We start from the raw sequence: 27,631 nt of genomic DNA, 5'->3' as shown, positions 1-27,631 counted from the left end.
AAATAACATTATGTGTTAAGCTTTAAGTATTTATAGCTGACTCCTACAATAATAAAAAGCCATTGTTCAGCTTATTAGGCACAAAGCAGCTAAATTAACTGAAGTATATTTCTGTTTAACATCTTCTGCTCTGATTAAACCAAATGCCTGTTTTATTTGTCATCTATGAAGATGTTTGCACTTAAAAATAAGGAATAGTTTTCCTTCTTAACTTAATACAGAACCCTGTTATCTAATAACAACGCTGTGGGGGTTGTTGTTTTGAAATTAACTTTTTAGTAGCTCTAATTCAACAAATCAGTCATTTTAACCCACTGTCCGCAGGGTCAAACTGATAACCCAGCCCTGCCGAGTTGGCTCGGTCCAAATGTGACCCGGCAGGTTTTAGGCGCGTAAACCGCCTAAAGAGGAGCAGAGCAGCGCGTTTGGCGACGTAAGACGAGAAGACATATCGATTATTCATCGTTTTCCGTTGTGTCTTTCTTCCTGCGTCCAGCCGACGTGGCTGGAAACCATCAATAAACTCATGTCGGCCCTGCGCGTCACGGAGCCCTCCCAGCCTCCCGGCGCGCGCGCGCGGGTGATTCGGTCACACCGTGGGCTCGCGCGTGTCCGCGTTGTAGTTTCTCGACGGAAATTAGTGGCGGCGACACGGGATTATATTTCCCAACTGAGCGCTTCAAAGCAAACCCGATCCGCCTGCTGTTGCGTAACAGCCGGTGACATAACTCTCCAAGCCCCGGGACGGTCAGGGCGCGCGCTGGGGGGGAGGAGGAGGAGGAGGAGGAGAAGGAGGGGGAGGAAGAGGGGGGTGTTACAGCCACACACGGCCTGGCCCGGTCCGGTCCAGCTGCACGCTCCGCTCTGCTACAGCCACACACACACACACACACACACACACACACACACAGCGACAGATAAGGAGGAGGGGGTGTTACTGGAAGATGATGGCCGAGATGTGGGAGCAGTAAGGCCCGAGGAGGAAGAGGAGGAGGAGGAGGAGGAAGATGGCTGTGCATGTTTTTAAATGCCTGCGCCGACCCGGGCGCTAGGACCACCAACAGGTAGCATGTCATTTAGCTTTTTTTTATATGTATTCAACTTTATGACTTCAAACGGAGGCGGGTGGAGTTCAGTTTGGCTCGTGTGTGTGTGTGTGAGAGAGAGGTGAGCGAGTGTGTGTTTTTGACAGGAACGTTATGGAATATGAGGAGCCCGACTTGCTCACAGCTGACACCCCCAGGAAAAAAGGTAAAAAAAAATAAATAAACAAAAAGGATTGCATCAGCTGACATCCTATAAATGCAATGTGTTCATCTTGTCCTGTGCGATTTTTTTCATTCGCACAAAAAAAACAAACATGCTCCTGTTATTACCCAGCATATCACCTGGTGCCAACTCCCCCTACACACACACACACACTCTTTAACTCACTCTCACCTCTCTTGGCACCTGCAGTCAGGAATCCTTACCCCAGTAACCTCCCTCATCCCTCCCAGCGCAGTGTTGTAAGGTGCTGGGAGTGAATGGCACCAAAGCAGAATAATCCCCCGGGATTAGCTCTTATTTCTGGCTCTGGAGGCTGCTTTCCTATTCGGAGCTTCTGCCTGACTTTCATCGCCGTGGGAGATAAGCCAGCCCGTCCTTCAGTCCTGCAGAGAACGCCGCCGCTTGCTCACCCAAGTTTGCGAACTCGACGAGAGTATTTATTTAAACTCGAGAGGAGTCAGAGTGCAGAAGTGGAATGGGAGTTCACGCCCATGTCTCTTTGAATGCAGCAGCAGGATCGCAGTCACACAGTTGGCGATTCGGCCAAAAAGAGAGTTTTACTCGAAACGAGACCTTATCTTCAAAGATCGACTGCAGCATCTTTCTTTAAACAAGCTGAAGGATGCCGCAGATAAGCTCTGAAACTTACTGTCAACAGTTTCCACGTGAAGCCGGCACTGGAAGGTTTATCACAAATAACCACAACAGCAAGTCGTCACTGAGGTTTTCTGTTCTCCCTCCGTACAGAAAGTGATGCCCTTGTCTTCGATGAGATGATTTATTCTTATTAATTCGATTGTGTAACCACCAGAAAGAAAAAGATGCACACACGTTTAGTTTAAAGTGTCCTTTGCATGCTCAAGAAACAAACACATTTAGACACACACTTGTTGCCGAAATGCACACAATGATTGATTATAAGGACAGTAAATGTATCAAACATGACAGGATGTTTGGTGGGGGGCGGATGAAATCAGGCTCGTACCCTGTGCACGGTGGCATCCTCGCAGCAGTGGAAAAAGACAGTTTTAACAGGATTAAAGTCGCTTTAGGGGAAACAAAATGTTAAAACTGGACGTTAAGGGGCTTAGGGACTTGGAGTAAAACAACATCGGCTTACGAGTCAGGTCCCAGGGCTTGTTTATTCGGGTTGAAGTGCAGGTTCTGTGCAGTCGAACACTTTTTTTATGTCGAGTTTCGTGCTGCTGAGCTGGCGTTTCTTCGACCGATGAGCGCGTTGGTTTTCCGTGGGTGTCTTCTCAGTTTTCCTAAGCTCGTTTGTCTTTGATGGCTGCTCTCTGACACGAGCCTGCGGATCGACCGTGGAACCCGTCGCCGCTTTCCGCTCCTCCTGCAGCCCATGATGAAATTAATTTAGGCGTTTTGTTGTTGTTGACGCGGCAACACAAGACACAAAACTCAAACAGCTGCGGTAGCTGCATCTCTATACTTGATTTCTTTATATTGTTTGCCGCCAGTTAAATTAAACTTACCGGTTTGTTTGTTTGTTTTTTCTGAAAAGTTTTGCTCCTCCACATCATTTACAAATCTGCTCGCTCTTTTTTTAGCGCGTCACTCCTGAGCTGCATCGTCCCTAACCTTGGAATTAGCTCCAAAGATGTGGCGTTAATTCCACTTGTTGGTCCACAATCCACTCTAATCCTGATCAGCAACTAAATCATCCTCACCAGATCTGCATATAGCTGAGTTTAACCTCATCAGACGCGAGCAGAATCGTTTGTGCTCAGGCAGGGTTTTCAGCCTCCTCTCAGGGCTTCGGGGGTCTTATGTAACACAGCAACTGTCACCCAGCTGCTGGCTCAGATGTCGGAGCGAAGACATGTTTGTTGTTGTTTGTTGTTTGTTGTTTGTGCCTCTGTAAGTCAGCAGGTTCCTGTAGGGCTGCGGTGGGTTCCTAACCAGCCTGAGAGGTGTGTCCACGGTTTGCCACAGTTCGTTTGCACAGAAGCAGATGTTTGCGACCTCCGTTTCCACCTCACAGCCACCCGAGAATAAAATCCTCTCCGCTCTGCTCGCTGTCATTCCATTAAATTGAATCGTAAGCGACACGTTTAATGAGTTAAAGCCACTCAAAGTGTGCTCGTTTTTCCCCGTCAGGCAGAATGATCTTTATTTGGCAAGAAGCTGCAGTTTGAGTTTTTGCTAAAAGGTCACATTAAAACCCAACGAATGCACCGCTTTGTGTTTCGAAAGTTTTCCTAAAGTTGTGATGAGCGTGGTTAGAACTAATTCCTTCCAGTTGTTCGCTGTTTATTTAGCGAACGCCCCTTTCAGCACCTTGCTCAGTCAGTTCTGATGTGTGTGTTGTTTTTTTTTTGTAGTTTTTTCCGTGCGTGCGTGCGCTGCTCTGCTTTCATTCCATACTTTCTGCTTATGAAGCAAAACTGACTTGATGAGGGCAAGAAAACAGAGGAAACCGCAGAGGGCCTGAACTGGCGCCAGACAAAGGCCGGCAAGCTTCTGCGTCTTCCATTGATACTTATCTGCTCTCTGCCTTCATACATCTCTCTGTCTCTCTCTCCCCCTCTATCTCTCTTTCTCTCTCACACACACACACACACACACAGCCCCAGAAATAAACCCCTCGGTTCAGAGCCGACCCTCTCTCACACCTACTGCAATTCAAATTCTCACAACTGCGGTCAAACAGGCAGACAAAAAAAACAACAACAAATTGCTTCACAGACACCCACCTTCCTCTGCCTTTATCTCCTGCATTTAAAGGCGCTGAAGAGTCACACAAAACTCACCCCGGTGTAAATAGTAATATTCTAATTTAACCACTTGTGTCTGAGATTCTTATCTGCCCTGTTTGCCCAGGGGGAAGACAAAGAAGAAGAAAAAACTAAACCCCTCGTCAAACTGGCATTAAGAGGCTGAGAAGGATTTATTTCAGCCAAATATGAATTAAAGTTGCTTTTTATTTTAATTATTATTCTGCTTTGTTAACTCTAACGGTTGAAAGCAGAGTTCTTGTGTTTCATATATGTTAGATGAGAGGTCTAACGTGATTAAAGAAAATAATGCTGCCTTTCGAACACCACATTTGCTGATTTTTCAGTAAGTCGTCATTTGTTGGACTCTTCGGCAGCAGCAGTTTGTAGATCGTTCACTTCTAAAGAAAAGCAAGCTCTCATAAACGCTCACGGAAAAAGCCCACGAACCTCACGTGTACAAAATCACTTCTTTTTACCTGTGGAAACATGTTAAATTAGGATGCGAAATGCATGCTTTGGAGCATTTTCAGCACGTTCATGTGATCGTGTGGGATTTTAAAAAAATTGTAAATTTATGTGCTTTTTTCTGTAAGGGAAATCCCTCTTTTTTTAAAAAAAGAAGGATTTTTTATGAGTATTGGTAATTTTTAAAGTAAAATGTGCCTACTTTTTGTGATTTTGTGACACTGGATCATTTTTTTTTTATTGCTGCAGCTATAATTAAGCTGCGCTTTCTTTGTGTTTATATGTTCACTTTCTGGCTTTTTTCTTATGGTTTTTACATTTGAACGGTTTATCTGTGTTTTAATGTTTTAGCTGAGACAGTTTAACCTTGTTATGGAGAATTGAGTTCGTTTTTTTTTTAATTCTGGCTCAGAAACAATAATTTGGCTGCTCGAGTTTAGACCAGCTTGTTGAGGTCTGTTTGTAATGAACTAAACAGCTTTTTTTTTTTTTTTTTTTCAGGAGGCGTCGTGTCCAAGAAGACTCATTTAAGTAAGTCGCCTGAGCACACCCGGCCCCGGTCTGTGTGTTAGCCTTGCATGTCTGCGTTTGCACACGGTAATGACAGTGCTCATGTTTGTGCTAGATATTTGTGCATGCATTGTGGTTAGCTTCATAGTTAGCGAACATGCAACATTGCACCTGTAGAGAAACGCACACACACACACACACCCAGACACACACAAACATCGGTGTCACTGGGATTGGGCTATTAGAAAACACTGTGGGGAGCTCTGTTGCACCTGTGCTAGCCCCCCTCTCACACACACATATACAGAAACACACACATACCCATTTACCCACCCACACACACACACACACACACAAACGCCAGCTACTTTGGCATCTGAATGCAGATGAGAGAGATAACATCTCGTCTTTTTTTAAACCTTTTTGGGTTTAACACTTTCTGCCACAACTTTAGCACACCTGGTCGTGTTATCAAGTGTGGGATGCTGTGTGTAACATAACTTTTGTATCAAGTGGTGCGCAGATCAACAAACTGAGGCTTGAATGATCACAAGACAGGAGTGGAAGGGTAATATGGACTTGTGCTTTTGGACGTGTGTCCTGTGTGGTTTGGTTTATCATCAAATGAAGAAATGAGTAAAAAAAACAAACGAAAAAGGGTTTTAGGAAATTACAGTGCTGTATTTCTACCTAAATATACGTTTAATTTTATTTCTTCTTCTTCTTTTCCACCTTTTTGCACCATTAAGATTTTAACTCTTTACAGCTCCTTTGAAACTAAAGATTATTCTTTCAAATTATGCAAACATCTCGTTAAATATGATCCATTAGCACAAATTAAATATCCTAACAGCTGGGCTGCCTCGAAACAAAAATCCAGTTATTTTATATAACTTGCCTTGTTTAGACACTTTAGTGGTTCAGATCTTTTGAGGTGAGTTTCTCTGGAAAGATTATGAGAAGTTAATATCTTACCTGTTGTAGATAGTTATTTGAATGACCTCAGTTTGGAGGAACAGAGTTTAATTCTGACTGACTGACCAGCTCAGGTGGGGCCAGTAGTTGGATTGCTGCTGTTTCAAAGAAAACGTTCATATTTTATATTTTATGGTGTTTCTTGGCTATTTTGTAAGCTTTGAACTACACGGTTGTTCCTACAGAAATGTTCTGATGTTCCTGCAGGAAATGTCCCGGGCAGAAGTGATATAGCTAGCTGCTGCTGCTTCTATTTGCTCTTGTGAATGACCAGAATCTAATATAACTAATTAATAACCGTGTAATGTGAATTTGATAGCAGTACACAGGTTTTTAAAATAGCTTTTGCATAAAATGTTGAAGACTGGAGTTGCTTTGGGACAGCACAGTGCCGCCTCCAGAAGTTTTGTTTTTTTTGATTGGGGTGGCCATGTGGGGGCCACTAAAAGTCCTGGGGTGGCACAGCAAAATCAAAAGCCGAAAAAGAATTTCAGAAACTTTATTATGCTGTTGTTGGAAAACAGTGATTTAAAACTTAAAGATTGATGGACCCCAGTTTCTTATTTTACAGGTAATACTGCCAGACAACTGCCTGGTTCAAGAACTTTAATAAACACATAAATACATAAATATTATATATATGTGACTGGTCCAGCCGGGGGGTCATTTCCACCCCTGGCCCCCCTTTAATGGCGCCACTGGGACAGCAGCAGTCTACTTTAGCTTCTGCTGAGATTAGCTGTTAGCTAAGATATTAAAGAAAAACTGTGGCCACTTTGAGACAAGTTTCTGTGTAAAAATTATAAATAATTATTATCTTACCTGATGTAGATTGCTTCTTGAATGGCCTGAATTTGGAGAAATAAAGTTTATGTTCGACTGGACTGATGGGATAAAGGCTAGCATGAGCGTAGCGAAAACCGACAGGGACTTCATAAATTTCATAAAACTTATTTTATAATTTTTTCCCTCCTATCAGTGTTGTATTACACGGTCATTTACATGTAGTTGTTTACAGCGTCATTAGCACCAGCAGCAGCAACATGTCGCTCTTCTGGGACTTCCAGGCGTCACATCCTGCAGACATTTCACATGATTTCTGTCGAAATAAAAGTGTAATGTGAAATCGACAGCACGATAAGGGTTAAAATAATGTCGCTTTGCATGAAGCGCTGTGAAATGATGAATACTGGAGCTGTTTTAAGACAAAATCTTGTTTGGAAATGGGTCCGAAGCTTGTCGGTACGGGCCGAACTGACCCTTCCCCAAAGCAGATTTTGCCATTTTAAAATTAAAAGTTAAAAAAACAAATCTTAACACTTGTCCCCACAGTGACAGAATGCAGCAGCAAACCGACATCCGCGACTTATAAACTGATCACCAATAAATATCCCGAAATTGAGCAAGAAACAAAAAATTGAACCGAAAATCCATCGAGTTTGCGGCCAAAACCTTTAAGTAACTTACGTGTTTCTACGTCATCTCCTTCAGTTCCGGTTAACTGGTTCAATTTTTATTCTCATGGAGAGTATCAAAGGTGCCAGACACTACGATGCAATTTTTTTTTTTGCCTCTGATGTGTGTTTTAGAGTGAGGGGGTGCAGGATAACAACAAAGGTATGAGGAAAAAAAGTACCTTGAGAAAAAAGACAACGCATGGGACAGTCCCCCTCTCTTTGTCTCACTTCTTTCTCACACACACACACACACACACACACACACACACACCAGCTCGCTCGCGAGGAAGGTGAGGCGGCGACTGTCACTCAAAACTCTGAATATGTGCGCTGAGGCTGCAGTGAGCACCTGACCCAGCTCTGTAAAGGACGAACAAAAGGGAAAAAAAAGAAAGAAACTGAGCCAGATTAAAAGATACAATCAGCGCTATAAAAAAAAAGTGATAGACGGTCGTACAGCGAGAGAGGAAAAGAAGAGTTTGTGAAAGTGGGACAAACGTCTGAGACGTGGAGGAGTGAGGATGATGCGAGGTAGGGATGAAGTTCTCCGGTCCGTGTGTGTGTGTGTGTGTGTGTGTGTGTGGGCAGTGCAATCCAGGACATCTGATCAGATAAATCAATTAGAAATGATGCTTCTGCTATTGCACAATATTCTGGTTTTGAGTAGCACTATTATATTTTAACTTCTTCTTCTCAGACACCTGTGGTTTCCAATAGCTTGATCATGCTAAATCAGATAAACTCACCCGAGTATGGAAACATTGTTGAAATCTGATCATTTTATTTAGTTTTTTTTTTTCTTTCTGTTTTACTCAATGATTTTTTTTTTCTCGCCCTGAAGGAGATTCTGTACGAAACACACACACACATAATTTTTACTGTTAATATGAAGACAGACGATCTTATTTTTTGTGAAACTTATTTGGCTTTCTTCAGACTTCTGCCCTAACTTTTGCCACGTTTGATGTGTTTTGCTCTTACGGTTCGGTAGCGTGATTCAATGTTGGCTCCCTTTGATGGATTTAAGATTTGAATCATGTCTCAGATATTTCTGCGCTCTGTCTCTCCCACATGCATACTGTACCGCTCATGGCGGGTGACAAGTAAAGGGCAACGTTTTAGACTCGAATTTGTGGCGTTGGAAACGGTTTTCATCTTCCAGATGACCTTTATCTTAAGTCGGTGTCTGTCCTTTTTGCATAATAATAGGCGAATAAAACCAGCTAGTAATCCTGAACCCAGGGGCTCACTTTAAGCTTTGACATTTGACTTATACAAACTTTTTTTTTTTTTGCACGCACTTCCACTGAGTGCTAACCAAAGGAAATAAGAATCAGTGCATCGGTTTAAATGGATCGACTCCGTGCAGATTTTTTTGTTTATTTTCTAAAACATATCAGACGGGGGAAGGAGAAAAATGGAAAGAATCAATACATTTGCCTATGCATGCTGCTTACACAACGTCGCTGTTGCAACAAGCAAACACACACGCGCACGCACGCACACACACAGCGCATTTCTCCACACCTGCTTTTTTTAGATGGCGCCTAGATGCAGCGTATCTCTGCCCTGCAGCTGCACTGGGGATACGGCTCGAGCGAAACAACCTGGAGAGCACGCGCTAACTGATGATGTTACCAAAAATGTTTCCTTTTTTTTCTTTTCTCCTCTCTCTCTTTCTCTTAGCCACAGCAGGAAAAGAGTCAGATCCATTTATTCACACACACACACACACGCTTCGTATGGCTTTGTTACTGCGTTTTGAGGGATTCCTGTGTAGATCTTATACAGTTTCCTTATCAGAAAGGATTTCCTTGTTCCTCTGGGTGCAGCAGGCTGCACAGCACTTCCAGCAGAAGCGCGTTGGCTTCAGATCAAAGCAGACATCAAAAATGTTGCAGGTGACACATTCCCCCCCCCCTGAAATATGGTAAATGAAATAACAGCAGTCGAGCTGATTCATACCTGCTGCTGCTGTCAGATCATTACCTGCCTCCAACACCTACTAATTCAGAGAGCACCTCAAAGTCGAATTTGGCAAATTTGATGCTAATTCGTGCTCAGATCGGCTTTAATAATTCATCCTTTTCCCTCAGATAAAACAACATGTCTTCTTTTGTCCTTATCTGATCTTTATTGCTATTTATTTATTATGCCAGTCGTTATTTAAGTAGCTTTAACATTTATGCACAGTTTGGTTAAAAAAATAATATGAAAAATAATGTATTTATTTTTATTTCATAAAAAACTTACATGTAATATAAATACCTGTTAATGTAACCCCTTCATGACAATAACTTTTCTTTTTATTGATAATAAAAGTCGTTTTGTTACATTTTATTAAACACTAAACACAGTTATTTGCATCCTGAAATCATAACCTCTTAATTAAAATTTTAACTACACTTTTTTAAAGATTTTTTTTTAAAGTTTTTAATCAACCGGATTCAGTTTTGCGCTGCAGAATAAATGTAATTAAATTTAATCTGTTGTGACCTGAGCTTTATCTTTTCGTTTTTATTTACACACACTTGCAAAAAAGCTTATTCTGTTTAAATGTGTTACATAATGCACGTAATTTATTTAGTTAAAAAAAGTTCCTGAACGTCTCCAATTGTCCTTACTGATAAATTTCTATACAAAAAAAAAAGATAAAGTTAAATGTATTTGAGCAGTAGTTTTATTCCAAGACATTTATTGTTACTTAATGATTAAAAACTATTTTAAGATTTTAAAGTTAACATTTTACAAACTTAGGAAAACATCTGAAGTGCTTTAACATTTATTGGCTTATCCGGAGTAAGCCTTGAAAACTTAAAGCTGTGTGTGTTATTTTACAGATTAACATTCTGTGTGTGCGTGTGTGTCATTGTGTATTTGCACGGCTCTTGTGTGTGTGTGTGTGTGTACACAAAGTTTGTTTGCACTCTTGCTTGCGTCTGTACCAAAGGTAAGCTTCCGCAGCAGGAAAGTTGAGGTTTTTCTGTCCGTTTACAGTGCAAAGAACAGACTGCTGACGAGATGATTTTCGGCAGATAATCTCTTGTTGGTTTACAGTGTCGAGGTATTGTTTGCCCCCTCAGTCAAACGCTCATGGTCGTGTTTTGTATCAGCTTGACGTAAATGAGGTGAGAGGAACTAATGGACTCCTCTCGGGTTAGAAATCAAATATCAAACCTGCTGTTCTCTTTGTTTCAGCTCACACCTGAGTCTTCAATCTGTTGCAGTTTTACATGTTTACCTTTTGTTTTTTTCTCCAATATTTAATTGTAACACAATCATGAACTCTTCCAGGTTTACAGGCATTCTTTAAGGTAACTGCACACAAAACAAAGTTTTACTCATTCATGATTTGATAGTTTGATTTCTTCTCTACCGACCTGAGACTCAGTGCCTTGCCTGTTTTCTTTCATGCAAAAAAATATAAATATATATTTGAATGCACGTTCTGCAGCCTGACTGGTTAAAAGTTATTGTCCAGGTTTGTAATGAGGAGTGAGAATAGTGAGCTGAAACAGGACAGCATGTTAAAGATAAAATAAATAATTTACAGCTAATCTTTACTCTTGTTTCCCCACCTTCCTATCTGTGCCTGCTGTTCGTTGCTCCTTCAGATTTTACAGCGATTAAAAGCAGCCCTGCGTTAATATCGGGGTTCGTAAAGTTGACAGACATCTCAGACGTTGTCTCCCCTCTGAAATGTTGTGGCTCATTAATCTGCAAACATTGCAGGAATAAAATCAGCCAGCAGCTACAGAAACGGAGATCCAAGTTTTCTTAAGAAACCACATTTCAAGAACTTTTTTTTATGTTATAAATTTACTGTCCACCTTTTCTGCACCATGTAAGCTGGAGTTTGTAAGTACTGGTATTACTGAAGACTAATTGGCAGATTATCACACCATCTCTTTGTAGCCACATCTTGGTGTACGGAAACGTGGGAGGCGGCACACTCTTGTTTTCGGTGACAAATGAGAATATTTCCAGCCCTGAACATCCACCCTGCTCGAACCTCTTTGCAGCCCCTAACTCGTGACACTTTCAAACTCCTAACTGATTGGGTTTGCTGTTCGGCTCAACTAAGCCCCCGTAAACCTCGCTCCGGCTCACCCTGTCTTGTTTTTTGTTTTTTTTACGTCAACGGAAGCAAGAAATGTTGCGGCTTCGCGAAGAGATATCGTCAATGCAGCGAAAGCAAACAGTGTCACTTGGAAGGGCAATTCCGAAAGCAAAACAATGAGCATCAGGACGGAGAGCTGCTGGGAAAAAAATGTCAACCTAGTTGTGCCAACGTATGTGAAAGTAAATCAAAATAAGACTCAGGGTTGGGGATTTGATATTTAACAAGTGCAAAACCTTGTTTCTGGAAATCCCATGCTTAATGTAGAGAAGTTAAAGTGGAGCATATTGAATGTTGAGACTAAAAAACATAATTCAGGAGGGTTTAAGAAGTTTGGCCCTGGGAGCATCGTTCACACAGAAGAGATGCTGGCAGATAGTTTTGCACGCCTCGCTTTAGTGAGCTCGATCCAACATTACTTCGCACAGATTTGTGTGCACTCTTTAAAACCTCCCCGTCAAACATCGTCTGAAATCAGTCATGAGTCTGTTTCCTGTTCAGTTTTCTGGTTGGATTTCTAGCGATCACGGGGCGAGAGGCGAGGTGCACCCTGAGCAGGTCAGCAGTCCTACCCTTCACACACACACACAGTAGCCACAGGTGTTTTTGGTATGTGAGAGAAAACTGGAGTACCTGGAGGAAAATCCAGGGAGAACGTGCAAACTCCACCCAGAAAGGCTGCGGCCGGGAGTCGAACCTGTGACCTTTGTGTGGGGAGGAAACAGTGCTAACGAACTGCATCACCGCACCGCCACGTGTCAGAAGATTGGGCGAAATGAAAGTTTTAAACTCTCTTTAGAAGTTAAGAAGACGGTGTTGTCTGAGCTGAGGCGCAGAGACAGAGTCTGCCCGTAAAAGTCGACCCACGTGAGACATTTTTCCACGATCGGTGCCAAGCTTTAGAAATCAGAGCAGCTAATATACATCCACCCATCTTCTTTTACCTGCTTTTTCTTTCCAGGTCACAGGCAGCTGGTGCCTATCAGGGTGGGGGACACCCTGGACAGGTCGCAAGTCCATCACAAGGACACACAGAGACAAACGAGACACACCTAGGGACCAATTAACCTAACAGTCATGTTTTTGGTCTGTTGGAGTAAACCAGAGTACCTGGGGAAAAAAACACAGATAAATGGGAAAAACATGTCAACTCCACCCAGAGAGGCCAGGAGGCGAACCTGAGACCTTCTTGCTGTGAGGCGACAGCCTCAACCACTGCTCCACCATGCTGCGCACGATATACAACACTGTTTGATTTTTTTTTTATTGTTTTTTTTTTAAGGGGGGCAATTTCTGTTTTTCATTTAACAAAATATACCAATAATTTTTTAACTTAAATAAATATATATTTAGCAACCAAAAATAATATATAGAAGACCTTTTTCACCTTTAAAAAAACTGAATAGTGGCCTACAGTAGACTGGTTGCAGCAGCTTCATTTTCCTGCGACTGATATTTTTGAAGTGTTCGATCTCGGCTGATAAACAATATTCAGTCTCTCTCTAGACCGTATCAAAGCAGCATTCATTTTGAACAACAGATGTAGTTTTTCTGCAACATACGGTGTCACTCATGAAGTATTTTTCAAGAATGGCTCTTTTTGTTTTTTTCACCACGTCCACCATGTTTCACATGGAAGAGTCCAGGAACGGTCCTGCCTGCAGGCCGTGCATGAAACATTTGTTGCTTTACATATTGAGATTTCTGAAAGATATCTTTCCTTATCTGATGAGCATTAAAAGGGTGGAAAAGCTTTGAGCTTTTAAAGCTAAAACTTGCTGTTTTTGCAAAGTGTTATAAAAAGAGCAAATGACAGGCTGAATAAACCAATTATTTAACTTTTTCCTTCATTGTTTCTGGCATCAAATTGAGAAAAATGGATGTATATTTTGAAAAGCTTTAATCATTCTTGCAGTCGTATTATTCAGTTTGGTTTTCTGACTTTTCTTTGATTCGGTGAGGTATTTATTTGGGTTGTGCCCAGCATCCAAAGTTTCTTTTTTTGGTTTTTGCGTAAACAGGGTGGTATTACTGCGCTCGCTTCAGCTGCACCGAGACACAATCTGTCTTTATCTGGTTACCAAAAAAGACACAAAATGCAAAAGATAAGTTTATTTCTCACTAACCCGCGCGCACACACACCGATTGGATCGGCCTGCGGGTGCAGATAATACACCAGAATTCAGCTGATTAATGCAACCAGAGGCCTTTAAACTCTCAGGCTATTTCTTCTTATTACGGGTAAACAAGTATTAATTTTGGTTAGACTTTTCTGCACCCTGTAGGTCGTGATTGCCTGGATGGAAACATCATGAAGCAACAGCGTTGCGTGATCACTGAGTGTTTTCTAGGTGTGTGTGTGTGAGATTGTGTGCGTGAGCTGTGAAAGGTTGTGGGTCACGGTGGATTTCCTGTTGTTTGAGGTTCACAATCAAAACTGAAATAGCAAAAAAAAAAAAAAGAGACCACCAATGTTCTTTCCACATATCTTGCTTCACTGACAGAAAGTTGAACTCACAGTTTTGACACTTTTATTTTCTGCTCAAAAAGTTGATTTGAAGTCAGAGCGCGCAGACCGAACATTAGCTGGCGAACTGGTTAAAGATAACGCCATAAATCTTGAGGTTAATCTGCCGTCTCTCGGGCTGCGAGCTCGGCGGCACTCGAAACATTTGTCTTCCTCGTTTTCACACTGTACTCTGCTTCCGCTCTCTGTTTGTTTCTTATTTCATCTCAGATCGTCGGTCCTCCTTTCTTCAGGCAATCCCAGTGGCACCAGACGAAAAAGAGGGCACACACTGACACACTAACACACACTCGAAGCACAACTCTGACACAGTTATGCACGGAAACGCGAAAAAAGACGGCGCCTCTGAATGTGAGCAGGATCCCGGCGCAGACGCGACGGGGACAATCGCACCGCCGTTCTCAGGGCGTGAAGGGAGATGCGACGACTCGATAAGAGATTATGTCATCGGGCTGCACCTTTGCAGGGTTTATTAACATAACGTGGGCTAGACACGTTTAGTAATCAGGCACATCTTCTAACAGCTATTAAAGCCTTTCGCTGATTTCAGAAACGTGACAAAAATCCACACTAAGCTTTAAGAAAAAAGAAACCTGACGGGTGTGAGAGTCTGCAGAGATCAGAGGCACGGGNGGGGGGGGGGGGGGGCATTACTGGCAGTGATGAGGGAAGGAGAGTGCATTACTGGCAGTTGTGTCCTACATGAGCGAGACAGAGAAGGATCAGAAAGTTAAGAGATGACATGAAAGAGGGCCAGTCAGAATGAAAGAGAAGCCAGCCAACCACTTGAAAGGACTCTGAGGTTGACACCTTCATATTCGCCACCTTTCTCCACTTGCAAATATTCCACGTCCTCAGACGACACCCCTCTTTATTGCCTTCTGTTCATTATTATTAAGTTACGGGACGGAAAATACCCTCTGTTTACTCGTGGTCACACAGCAGCCGTTTGAAGTGAGAGGGGAAGTACAGCTTCTGACAAAAGTTCTCACTTTGGAGTTTAGTCTCTGGGTGAAGAAAAAAAAAAATCTGCATTGTGTCATGATGTCAGATTTTACTCAAAAAGGTAAAAAGCTGTTAGTTTGAGCACGCAGGCCACAATTTAAGGAGAACAATTGATGTTTTCTAAAATAAAAAAAAAGAATTAGATCTGTGTATTGAAATTTTGTTTGAACGCTTATAAAAACAGACAAGATGGAACAAAAGATTTGGTGTTTTTACTGATTGACTTCATTGTATTTAGAAAATATAATAAAAAGAGGTGTGTTGTCTAATATGAGGATGACAATTTTCTGCTAAAATAACCTCCAGCCTTCCAGGATGAGATGTTTTCTGCTGATAACAACCTGAATGGTTTCTTTAATTATTAGCATGTGGAACAGGTTGCTTCTCTTTTTTTTTTAAAGCATCCTTCTGTCCGTCTGAGATGAACTTGTTCTGCTGTGTTTCTGCTCACACTTGTTTGTAATCCTTGCACGTAGCGCAACGGTGGTTTTCACCTCTAACTTTTCTTCAAACTCCCTGACCACACACACACACACAAACACACACACCATGGTATCTGCTGCACTGAAAGACCTAAGAAGTCTTTCGCAGTTTTTCTCTGACAGACATCCTCTGAACAGATCGAGGATTTTATGCAGAGTTTGGCACAAAGTTTAGAGCCACAAGTCATTCATTCTTGGAAAAATAAAAAAATTGACCCAATCTTGACACCCTCGTCCATTAATCTACCGATTGTTGAGTCCTCGAGAACGACGCTACTCAATTATTCTGTAAACTTTTTGTTTTTCTTTCCCTCTCTGACGACGTTTCTGAGTGCTGAGCGCTAGATTTGCTTATTTTTTAAAAAAACAATGATCAGAGAAGACACAAGAAATCAATCACTCCGTGTATTTTATTGTTTTTCTAGGGGTTTAATGTTTTTGCCTCTGTGTGTGTGGTCATTTGTTTTGTCTGTTAGCGAAACGTCTCGTGACCTGGTGCACAGATTTGAACGAAACGCTCAGAAAGTCTACAACTCGTTAAATGTTAGGGTCGATTCAGAGCTAATCGGCCGATAGCCTACACTGACATGGCGATGACTCTGTCAGCTTTACAGATGTTGAGCTAAAGTGTGGCGTGGTAGTAGCTGAGGGTCAAACAAGGACAAAGAGGACAATTGGAGCTTTGAAAACCTGTTAATGCAACGTCTTTCTTTTTGTCGTTTTCAGCTCAGATTGAAGTTATCCCCTGCAAGATCTGTGGCGATAAGTCTTCTGGAGTGCATTATGGAGTCATCACCTGCGAGGGCTGCAAGGTGAGATCCGGCAGACAAACAAATGTGCTGCAGTTCACTTAAAACAAATCCGTCAAGATGGAATAAAAGAGCAGAAAACCAGCTTCGGTTTAAAAGTGTGAAGCACAGCATCAGGTTGATATGTATTACCTGGCTGCCTTTATCATTAGTTCTTAGGTTCTGTTTTTTTAATTAATGCTCATTCTTTTGGTTCACCCTGAGCTGAAACAAAACAATATTTCATTGTGAATATTCTTACATCCCCTCTGATTTCACAGGCTCAGTGAGATTAACTAAAACAGACAGCGATAAGCAGTTTTGTGCCCTGGCATTGCATTTTTTTATTTTACAATATATTCATGGTGAGTTCTGGATCGGATTCAAAATGTTTGATTTTTTTTGGTAACTTCAGTTTCTGCTCATGTATCTGAAGCTGTCATACTGAAGAACCACTGAACTGTCTGACTGTAGCAAACCTAAATCATCTGATTTTATCCTTTTTTTTTCTTGTGTCACCTGTAGGGAGCAAAGATGACACGTGGAGCTTTTAAAAAATGTTAACTCAGCTTCTTCTACTTCTGTTTTGTTTCGGCTCAGATTGGAGTTAGCTCCTGCAGGATAACTGGTTTTATTTTTGCTGCATAATAGTTTTTCACAAGTTGCATCACTGTCAAAACACTCAACTGGAGCTGACCACCTTAGTCTGTTCTCTAAACCTCAGTAACTGTAGCATTACACCTGATTATCTATGTGATGTTATAAAGGGTTATTAGTCTGCTCTTAGAGTCGACTGAACAGGACCGAGACGGTGAATGAGTGTGACTCGGTTGAATTAGAGTTTCATTCTGACCGGACTGACAAACTAATTTGTTGTCTGAGTGGCGTCAAAGCCCTCTTGAAACAGCTCCAATCTTCAAACTTTAATAGACGTTCTTGTGAGAAATATTTTTATAAACCTTTACGTTGCGATCAGTTTTGCATTGCATGATTATTTGCACAGCACTTCCATAAGGAATATCAAATTATTTCTGACAGAACAGCTGCGAGGTGGAAAATTGATGACAGACTTAAGTTGTATCAAATAGTATTTGCATGACCTGCTTTAAACTCCATTTCAAGATATAAATGATCCATTAAAGGCCTTTTAGACCAGGGGTGGCCAATCCTGGTCCTGGAGGGCCACCATCCTGCAGGTTTTACTTGTTCCTCTGCTCCAGCACACCTGATTTGAATCAATGGGTGATTAACGGGCTTCTGCAGAACATGAAGAGGTGATTTAACCACTGAATCAGGTGTGTTGGAGCAGGGAAACAAGTAAAACATGCAGGATGGAGGCCCTCGAGGACCAGGATTGCCCACCCCTGTTTCAGAGTGAAACAGCTTGAAAACAGAGAACAGTGACAGTTGTTTGTAAACCTTAACAGCTCATGTGTTTACGGGGAAATTCAGATGTCAGTGTTTCTGATTCTGACATCATGCTTTGCCGTGTTAACTCAACCCTCAGGGATTTTTCCGGCGCAGCCAGCTGCCCACCGTATCCTATTCCTGCTCCAGGCAGAGTAACTGTCAGATTGACCGCGCCAGCCGCAACCGCTGCCAGCACTGCCGCCTGCAGAAGTGCTTGGCGCAGGGCATGAGCAAAGACGGTGAGCCCAGACGCAAGCAGCCAAGCCCGCTCCGTCCTCCGTCTGCAGCATCTTCCGGGTTCCTCATGTCTGCGTTTTGTCCTTCCCAGCGGTGAAGTTTGGGCGGATGTCCAAACGCCAGCGGGACTCCCTCAACTCCGAGGTGGAGCGCTACCGGCAGCAGCAGCAGCAACAGCAGCAGCAGCAACAGCAGCAGCTGCAGGGGGACGCCCCGGTGGCGCTGCCCTATCCTGGCAAGACCTGTCAGGACCGCTCCCCCCAGCTGCTCCAGCCCATGGCCGTAGCCTACGCCTGCAGCGGGGACGTGGAGCTGATGTCGTACGCCGCTGACGTCCACCCTTACCTGGTGTGCTCCCCCAACGATTCTCAGGTGTCTGGAAGGATCTACCGAGGCTCCGGTGTCTCTCCCACATCACGATCCCAGGGGAGGGGGGACGGCAGCGGACACCCTGACATACGAGGTGAGCCATTCATGTTGGATTACACGCAGTCTTTTTACATTCTTCCCCGTTTTTTTTCCTCACTTGCGCCGTTTTCTTTTCTTTTCTTCAGGATTTGACTTCAGGCAGCAGTCTCACGACCCCATGGCGATTCACCCCTACACCCACGTCGACGATCCTTACAGCCTCTACCCTCACTCTCCACGGAACATCGGTGGGCACTCTGCGACGCGGGACGAAGCGCGTCTCCAACCGTGCCACGTGCTTAACGTTCTCCGCTTCTCCTCAGACGAGCTGTGCGCCAGCGTGGTGCGCTCCCACCGCGAGACCAGCCAGTACAGGCTGGAGGAGCTGCAGGCCCTCAGATGGAAGCTGTTCAGCAGAGAGGAGATCCAAGTCTACCAAAGCAAGGTATTACCAACGTAATCTCTGTTTCCATCTAGTTTCTTTTTTCTGGCTTCCTCGTGTGTGATTCAGACACACTCAAAAGAAAACACGCCAATTCACATGGCTTGAGGTTACTTTTGTTTGATGAATCAAACAGAGAACTGAGTCGACTCCTTTCATCGTTTTCCCGCTCCTCCTCCTCCTCCTCGCACTTTGATCACAAATTTTTTTCTTTTTTGAAGATAGAAGGGGTGAATAAAGTTAGAAAATATAGACTTGAGCAGTAGGTTGATCAAATAGGATAGTGAGGATTGGTTTGTGTGGGGTGACAGACGGGTTTCGGCTCATTTTACATGCAGGAAGTCTGCCGAGAAAGGAAACAAATCAATTAATCTTGTTTCTTTTGTTCTATGTGATGTTGTTGTTTTTTTTGTTTTTTTTTCCAGACAGTTGACAAGATGTGGCAGCACTGTGCCATCCAACTCACTAACGCTGTGCAGTACGTGGTGGAGTTTGCGAAACACATCCCGGGTTTCCGTATGCTCAGCCAGAACGACCAGATTGCCCTCTTAAAGACGGGTGAGCCTTTATTCACTCTCAAATCGAGCTTTTATTAAAAGTGTTGCATTCCTTGGAGGAATGCACGTCACTCTTTAATGTCAGAGTTTTAGACTGAGCTCACCTTATGATGAGAAACGACAGAGTTGTAGCCGTTTCGGTCAAACCTTGTAAATAACATTATGCAAAACCTCGTAACATATCCATGAGATGCCACGCTCAGAGTATGTGTTGTGAATGACTCTCAGCTACTACCACATCAAATTTTAAGTCAATAGCTGTAAAAATTACTGAATTATAGACGTTTTTGTGCAGGTTAATGGCACTTAGTTATGGTGGCCATCTTGAATTGGAGTGACTCCAAATGTTAATCAGTTGTAGGTGCACATCCAATAATTACTGTCTGCAAGTTTCATTGAAATTCATCCAGTGGTTCCTGAGATATTTTGCTAACTGACAGACACATGTAAAGTCATTATCATCCATCTTCGCCTTTCGGCGGTGGGCGATGATTATTTTCTAAAAAAGTCGTTTTCTCCTCCTGATTTCTCACTGTTTTCTCCTCCGCAGGCTCCATGGAGGTGGTTCTGGTCCGAATGTGTCGCTTCTTCAACACGGAGAACAACACCGTGTTCTTCGACGGAAAATTCGCCGGCACCGAGGTCTTCAAGTCCCTGGGTGAATATTTCACAGAAAAGATCGGCGCAGAACGCGTTTTTGCCGTGACTTACCGGTGCCCTGTGGCGTCTTGTCTCCAAGCGTGCGGGGATCTGATCGCGGCGGTGTTCGACTTCGCTCATGGCATGTGCGCTCTGAAGCTCAGCGAGCAGCAGATCGCCCTCTTCAGCGCTCTGGTTCTGATCAACGCAGGTAACGTGACTTTAACCAGCTTCACACCCGTCCAACTTTTAGTTTGTTTTCTTTCTTAAACCACAAATAACAGGCGAAGGACTGTGACCCCGTCTATCACTGATAAGTGTATAAATACGTCATTAAACAAGGTTATTATAGCAACAACAAACAATCTTTAAAACTGTTTTCATCAGTTTATGACCCCTGTTTTTATTCATTGTGAAAGATATGCCCAAAACATACTATCAGCAGTCATTTTTAATAGTTTAAAATGAATTAATTTGATTCTGGACGTCATCTCAAGGCTCCTCCTTTGGCGGTTTCATGACCCACGACGGGCTCCCGACCCCAACTTTGGGAACCACTGGCGTAACCCAACAAAAAGTGGGAGGATAAATATATTTCTGATTTGACTATTAAAATGATTCAGCTAATTTTCAGGGTTTGGATCCATCTCGCAAAATTTTATGCTGACCAGGCTTCAAAAACACTTTTTTTTATCATATAGCTTTTTTTTTTTTTTGCTTTGCTTGTTCCCCAGAATTTATTTAAATAGTATTTTTATATTTTATATTTTTTTTATAACTAAAAAACCTTATTTCATGTGAAATGTTGAACAGTTTTCTCAGGACTTTTATTTTGTTTATTCATTCACACGGAAGTAGCTGTCTTGCCACCTAGTGGCCATTATGTGACATTGCAGATACTTTTCTCTTCCAACTTTTTCAAATTTTATTTGAAAGTAAACCAGAATAGGTATAAATTATTTAATGTTATGTTAAAAAATACAAACATTAAAGCCCTTCCTATCCCCTTATGTCATAAATATTTTACTTTTGGCTCTGCTGTCTTTAAGGCGCCTTTACCAAAGGCTAAATGTGCTAAAAAATATGTCGTGAAGTGATGCAGAGAAACGAGGAACAAAACTCCTCCATTTTAAATGAAACATTTCAAGTTGGTCAGGAGCGGTGTCTTCTGTGGGAAACAATATGACCCTCCAGTAAAGACTTTAGGTTTTGTTTATCTGTAGACCATCACACTTTCCAGACTCTCTGTCACACTGATAATAAAAAAATCTAAAAGTTGATAAAAATAAAAAAAATATCTTTAACAAAAATTCAAGTGAGTTAGGATTATTTACATGTGGGATGATTTGATTTTAAATGTGTAATTTCCATCAATCTATGAGACAAATGTGGGTTTTTTTTCTGTACAGCGTCTCTGAAAAAAAAAAAAATCTAGCTGAAGGTAAAACAGATGCAACCTATAGTTAGAAATGTGGCCAGTTTCAATTTACCATTGATTCTAACCCATTTAAATATTGGTACAGTAGACGGGAAGCCACAGATGTTCAGGGACTGAAAGTCCTCAAATACGGCCCCAACCAACCAACCAACGGGTTCAACGCTTCATGCCTCTTGCTCCTAAATGAGACAAAAACATACAAAACGATATCGACGTCAATAGTTAATGCAAAGTTTTGAGCCAAGGTGTAGCGTAAAGTGCCGCGCTCAGAGTGTGTGTTGGGAGTCACTTTCAGCTTCGGTCACACCCAGTTTTTTTTTTGTCATTTAACTGTTTATTGGTATTTTTCACAATTGTTTATATATACAATGTACATGAACACTTCACTTACAACATGACATTAAACTTAACACAAAAAAAAAAAAAAAACTTTTGCTTGGGAGTTATTCTTCTATTTGGCATTTGTCCCACCTAGTTTGTCCAGTTCTTTCTTTAGTTTTTGTCGCTGTCTTTTGTCCTGAATGATGTCCATTTCATCCACTTTTCTTCCATTTGTGTTTGTTGAAGTCTCACACGATATGTCAGTTTTTCCATAATGTAGATTTCTTCTATTATTCCAGTCCACTGTTCTTGACAAGGGGGGTCGGCCTTTCCCCATTTCCTCGTAATAGCTTTCTTGCTAGCTATTAACATTATTTTAATCAGATACTTGTCTTTTGCCCTCACTTTGGTATTGTTAAAATTGCAAAGATATAGTACCATGCTACTCATCGGAATATCATATCCCAAAACGTTCTTCACAGTTTCATGTACATCTTTCCAAAATTGAACAATTTTAGGACAGTTCCAAAATATGTGTGAGTGATCAGCGTTCATTGATCCACAGTTCCGCCAACATCCTGTGTTTGTATTCTTATATCTGTTTTTGACTTTGGGCGTAATAAAAAATCTTATTAGATTTTTCCATGTGAACTCCCTCCATATCCGTGAATTGGTGGATGTCTGATGTGTTTTCCACATGTCTGACCAATCTTCATCTGTGATTGTCATGTTAAGTTCTGACTCCCACTTTTCTTTTACATATTTAGTTGAATGTTTATTCATCATCAGTTTTTGATATAGAGTAGATATTATTTTAATTTTCGTTCCACTGAATGATTTTATCACGATTTCAATCACACCATTCACTTCCACAGAGGGATCCCACTTGATTTCTGTCCTATAATAATCTCTCAATTGCAGGTACCTATAAAATTCGTGTTTATCTAAATTATACTTGTCCTTCATTTTTTGAAAACTCTCCAGTTCCCCGTCTTTCTGAAGGGTAAACCATCCTGTGATCCCCTTGCTTATCCATTGCTTGAACCCTTTATCATACATTGCTGGTTTGAAATCGCTATCATATGCTACCCATCTGAGCACTTTCATTTCTTTCTTTATCTTGTGTTTTTTTAATGTTTTGAACCATAAATCCAGTGTAAACACTGTAATTGGATCCATGTTTTTCTTGATCCTCTCATATCTATCTTCATCCCCTATAACACTTTGAATTGGGTATCCTCCAAACTCTTTCTCCATATCGTCACACCCAGTTTTAGCTCGATATCTGTAAAATCGACAGGGTTAGAGTCGTTTTGTGTCGGCTAATGTCGATTAGCTGTTGTGGGAACCTTGAACTGGGTTGACTCCAAAGTTAATCAGTTGTAGATGCGCATCCAGTCATTACATCCTGAGAGTTTCACTAAAATCTGTCCAGTGGTTCATGAGATATCATGATAGTACGGCCAAACACACACACAGATATGAGCCTTCACCTTTGGAGACAATATCCGCCTAAACGTCTTCTTCCTGCGCAGACCGTCCTTGTCTGGAAGACCGAGGCAGAGTTCAGCGAGTGCAGAGGAGTGTGGAGTTGGGACTCACCCACATTCTTCACCGAGACAACCAGGACAGCCTGATGCACAAGGTACAGTAGATGCCGAGTCGCCCGGAAGACGTTCACACACCTCTTCCTCCGGGAGCATCCGCCCCTCATCCCACCCTCTGTGTTCCTCCCTGCAGCTGTACCAGAGGATGGCAGTGTTGCGCTCACTGTGCAGCCTGCATATGGAGAAGCTGCGCTGGTTCAGTCAGCGATACCCGCTCACCGCTCACTCGCTGTTCCCGCCGCTCTACAAGGAGCTGTTTGCCTCCGAGGCAGAGCTGCTGCCAGGGACCACTCACTCCTGAGCCAACACCAGATAAACATATATATATATATATATATATATATATATATATATATATATATATATATATATATATATATATATATATATATAAGCAAGTTGGACACATAGAACCAGAACTCCCATCCTGTCTCCCAAAAGTCAGATCTATTTTTTTAAAAGAAAAAAATATTACCGAAAGTTTCAGAGCATCTCTCACCTTTTAGATTATGTCAAAGATAAATTTGAGTATTTTGATAGCTTGAATTATTATTTTTTTGATAACTCCAGGGGTGATTCTGATGTTGTGTGAGAGAGCATTGTGGCATAAACGATTCATTCTTTCGTCTTTGTTCTCTCCTTTAGAATGTGAAGTTGCTCAGTCTTAGCTGCAAAGAAGCAGGACGCTTTGGTGTAAAGTCATATTTACCTCAAAATGAAGCAGCAAAAAAGACCTCGAAGCAACAAGTCAGATGTTTTAAAGTGGGGTTCTGTGGAAATGGTATGGTGAATGAATATCTTACCTGTTGTAGACTGCTCTTTGGGCGACCTCAGTTTGGAGAAATGGAGTTTTATTCTGACGAGCTAACAGCTAACCCGCCGCCAGTCTCGCGTTACAAGCTGCGGCTGCTGTTTGTGCCTCCGAATAAACAGGTTCCTGTGTGAATCCTGGAGCACTTCATGCAAGAATTTCACAACATTCCCGCTGAAAGAACAGCGTAACGCAAAACTGACATTGGAGTCAAAGGTGTATGAAATAACGTTTCCGTGAAATTAATAAAACAGGAGTTGTTTTAAAACAATCAGGGGTTGGAATCTATGCACTAAAACAGTAATCACGCTTCAAACAAAATCCTGAATGTAGAATCTCTCAGCCCTCAGAGAAATAAAATATTTTACTCTACACTGCAGTGAAAAAAAGATGTTTTTTTTAGTAAAACTAGATTTTAGAAAGTAAATAAACAAAAAACAGAGTCAAAATGCTGAGTGCAGTTCACAGTAGCAGCCCTCACGTTTAGGATTTATTCTACTGGAGAACATTTTAGAAATTAAGTTAGGCAGATTTTAATCTGTTTCTTAAACAATTAATGTTTAGCGAACATTTCGAGACGCTCTTAACGAATGCCCTTCGCCGACCAGCCGGCGGCGGTTGCAGCCCGGTGAGATATGTTAGGAAGTGGCATCAACAAGCAGCCATTTTTCTTCTCCTCCGGGTGAAACGTCTACTCAGCCTGCATGAAGAGGGGCTTTTATGAACGTCGTTTTAAAGAAGATTGGTCAAAAGAAATCATAAAGAATTAAAATCCGCACTTCTTTTTTCCTCATATCAGATTGTTAATGTGTCTTTAAATCGAAAATGTTTGATGTGTTGGGATGCATTTATGCTCAGATTTGTAAAGTATGCAGGAAAAAGGGCTCTGTTTACATTGAGTGCGTACCTGCATTTCAGAGTTGCACTTCAGTATATCTGTAAATCTAAACTCTTTCAAACTGCAGCAGTGGATAAAGTTTAAAATACCTTTTTTACGATTGATTTTATACTTTGCAATGAGTACCTTTAACTTCAAAGAAGTTTAAGTACTTAAGTACCAAAATATGACATTTAGTACAGAGGGTGCTGCTTGTATGTCGTGTCTCTGTTGTGTCACGCCATAAACTGCACCTACAAGGTTCCATCTTTTGCGTTTTATTTTTTTTAATAATTCAGAATCGTCAAAAGAAAATAAGATTATAACCCCACCCATAGCAGCAATCCTCTTTAGCCTTTAGCCCGTCAGTCCGGTCAGAATTAAACTCTGTTTCTCCAAACTGAAGTCGTTCAAAGATCTATCTACAACAGGTAAGATATTAATTGTTCATGACTATTCAGCAGAACCCCTCCTTCCTCTAAAGATTTTAACCGTTTTCAGGTTTTTAGATTGAGCTTTTTGTAGATATAAGCTTAGAGTCACTGAGGTTATTTCTTTGCGTAACAGGAACTTGAAGAGTATGAAGCTGTTGTAAAAGGTTTGAAAAATCAGACAGAAAAATCCAAATCTGACGATGGAGTGAGGCTAAAACTTGACTTCTGTAGAATCACAACTCACGATACTGACTAAAAGATTCTGACAAAAAAAAAGAAACAAATAGAATAAGAAGAAAAAATAAGAGCAATAAAACGTAATGATAAACTGTCACAGATGTCGGTCCGCTTTCATGACAAACCCATCATTACACAATCCACTTCTCTGCTGTCACTTTATTTTCATTGCATATCTACTGTATAACACGGCTGAGTTAGGACGAAGCTGCTTCAGCGCTTGTACATCGTGCTGTTTCAGGCTTTTTTGTTTCTTTTTACCCGAATCCGCCTCCCGCTTCTGCACTGCTCAGTGTTTGTGCTGCACCGTCGCATCTAGTAAAACAGAAAACCGACCAAGCGCCGTCTCCTCGTCACCATCACAGCCTCCGTAGACTTCCCGTCTCTCCAGGGGTGACGGCGTCTGTTTCGTCCAGCCCGTGTCTCTGCGTCTGTCTCCAGAGACTTCTTTTTTTTTGCTCAGGTTGATGAAGGACTTCATCGAAAATAATTAAATGTTGTGTTAAATGTAGAAATCAGATTCTAAGGAATAATAAAAATCTCTTCTGTTTTGTGTTACCTTTTTTTTCTTTTTTTGTTTTCTTTCCCTACATATCACTGAGTAAAATAAGCAAAGTTGCGAGGTTTTCAGCATTTAATGTTGTCCTTTCTGTAACTGGAACCGCTGTGAGTTTGACAATTTTGATTCCTTGTAAACCTTTAAAATAAACTTGCAGAGGCTGCGACGTCAAACAGGTGTGGGGGTGATTATTTAACCGCTCATTTTGGCCTTTTCTGTATAAGCTGCGACGGCCATCTTAAAAACCGGGGCGACTCCAAAAGCTAATCAGTTGCAGATGCACATCCAGTGGTTACGTCCTGAAAGTTTCATTGAAATCCGTTCAGTCGTTCATGAGATATTTTCCTAACGGTGCACACACAGACGCAGACACATGAGCAAAAATCATCACTCATCTCTGGCCTTCAGCTGCCAGAGATAAAAAAAGAGGCTAATATAAACAGATATGCAAAACAAGGACGGGCAGGGAAAATTATTATGATCTGGTATGAGGAGAAACTCAACAAAAACCACAATATAGTCATAGCTGTGAAAATATGGCTGAGTTTTTTCTACTTAAAACAGGGCTTTATAAAATGCAGCTGCAGCAGTTGACACATAGGAAATATTAGTCATTGTGGGTGAACTTGGAAGTGGTTTGTGGAAAGTTTTCATCAGGCCGTCAAACACAAAACTGTTGCTAACCGAGTTCAGAGGAAGCAACTTAAAAAGCCCAAATCGCTCACATTTTTCTACGACTAAAGATTTATGCCACGTTTGTGAAACACGATCTGTTTTTTTTTTTTCTGTCTGCGGGACACGTCTGTTACTTCGGTGTGATTTGTGTCATTTGTGTGCAGTTCTGAGCCTTTAAAACGGCTTTCACATGTGGTGGTTTTTTGGGTTTCATGTCTCAGTTTGTTTCACGCTGGGTGAACGCTGCTGCCTTTTGAGTTAGTTCAGGGGTAGATAATAACTTTGTGATGTATTTTATGTGTTTTTCATTTCATCGTCGCTGCTCTGAACCTCTAAGGCCCACTGAGACGTGAAGGGGGATATTTCAGACCTTCTGAAGTGGGGATTCAGAGGACAGTATCTTACCTGTTGTAGATAGCTCTATGAATGACTTCAGTTTGGAGAAAACAGATTAATTCGGACAGGATTGATGAGCTAAGGGCTAGTCCAGGCAGAGCCAGGGTCCAGCTGGATTGCTGCCATTTTAAAGCAACTTTAATCCCAAAAATATATTAAAGGCCTAGCATTCCTTAATGGAAAGCATATCCCCCGCCGTCTAATGACTCTCAGCTACTACCACATCAAATTATAGCACAAAATCGAC

At 41.7% G+C, this 27,631-nt stretch overlaps 1 protein-coding gene across 2 annotated transcripts; it reads left to right on the top strand.

Annotated features, from left to right (window-relative positions):
- The first annotated feature begins 818 nt into the window (after nucleotides 1-818).
- Nucleotides 819-25,861, top strand: rorc (RAR-related orphan receptor C). 2 transcript variants are annotated; one of them, XM_017425139.3, is made up of 13 exons: nucleotides 819-1,064; nucleotides 1,164-1,251; nucleotides 4,974-5,003; nucleotides 16,275-16,360; nucleotides 17,844-17,985; nucleotides 18,075-18,446; nucleotides 18,538-18,639; nucleotides 18,715-18,836; nucleotides 19,259-19,391; nucleotides 19,941-20,048; nucleotides 20,130-20,240; nucleotides 23,324-23,433; nucleotides 23,529-25,861. In XM_017425139.3, the coding sequence occupies exons 2-13, from the start codon at nucleotides 1,200-1,202 to the stop codon at nucleotides 23,694-23,696; spliced, it is 1,536 nt and encodes a 511-aa protein (XP_017280628.1). In that variant the 5' UTR covers nucleotides 819-1,064; nucleotides 1,164-1,199; the 3' UTR covers nucleotides 23,697-25,861. The 2 variants fall into 2 exon arrangements, with proteins under 2 accessions (XP_017280628.1, XP_017280629.1); XM_017425140.3 differs by lacking the exons at nucleotides 819-1,064; nucleotides 1,164-1,251; nucleotides 4,974-5,003 and adding an exon at nucleotides 7,633-7,945.
- Nucleotides 25,862-27,631: the final 1,770 nt, after the last annotated feature.

This window comes from Kryptolebias marmoratus, linkage group LG16 (assembly GCF_001649575.2).
Source record: "Kryptolebias marmoratus isolate JLee-2015 linkage group LG16, ASM164957v2, whole genome shotgun sequence".
Classification (NCBI taxonomy): domain Eukaryota; kingdom Metazoa; phylum Chordata; class Actinopteri; order Cyprinodontiformes; family Rivulidae; genus Kryptolebias; species Kryptolebias marmoratus.
This window is presented reverse-complemented; position numbering and strand designations above follow the sequence as displayed.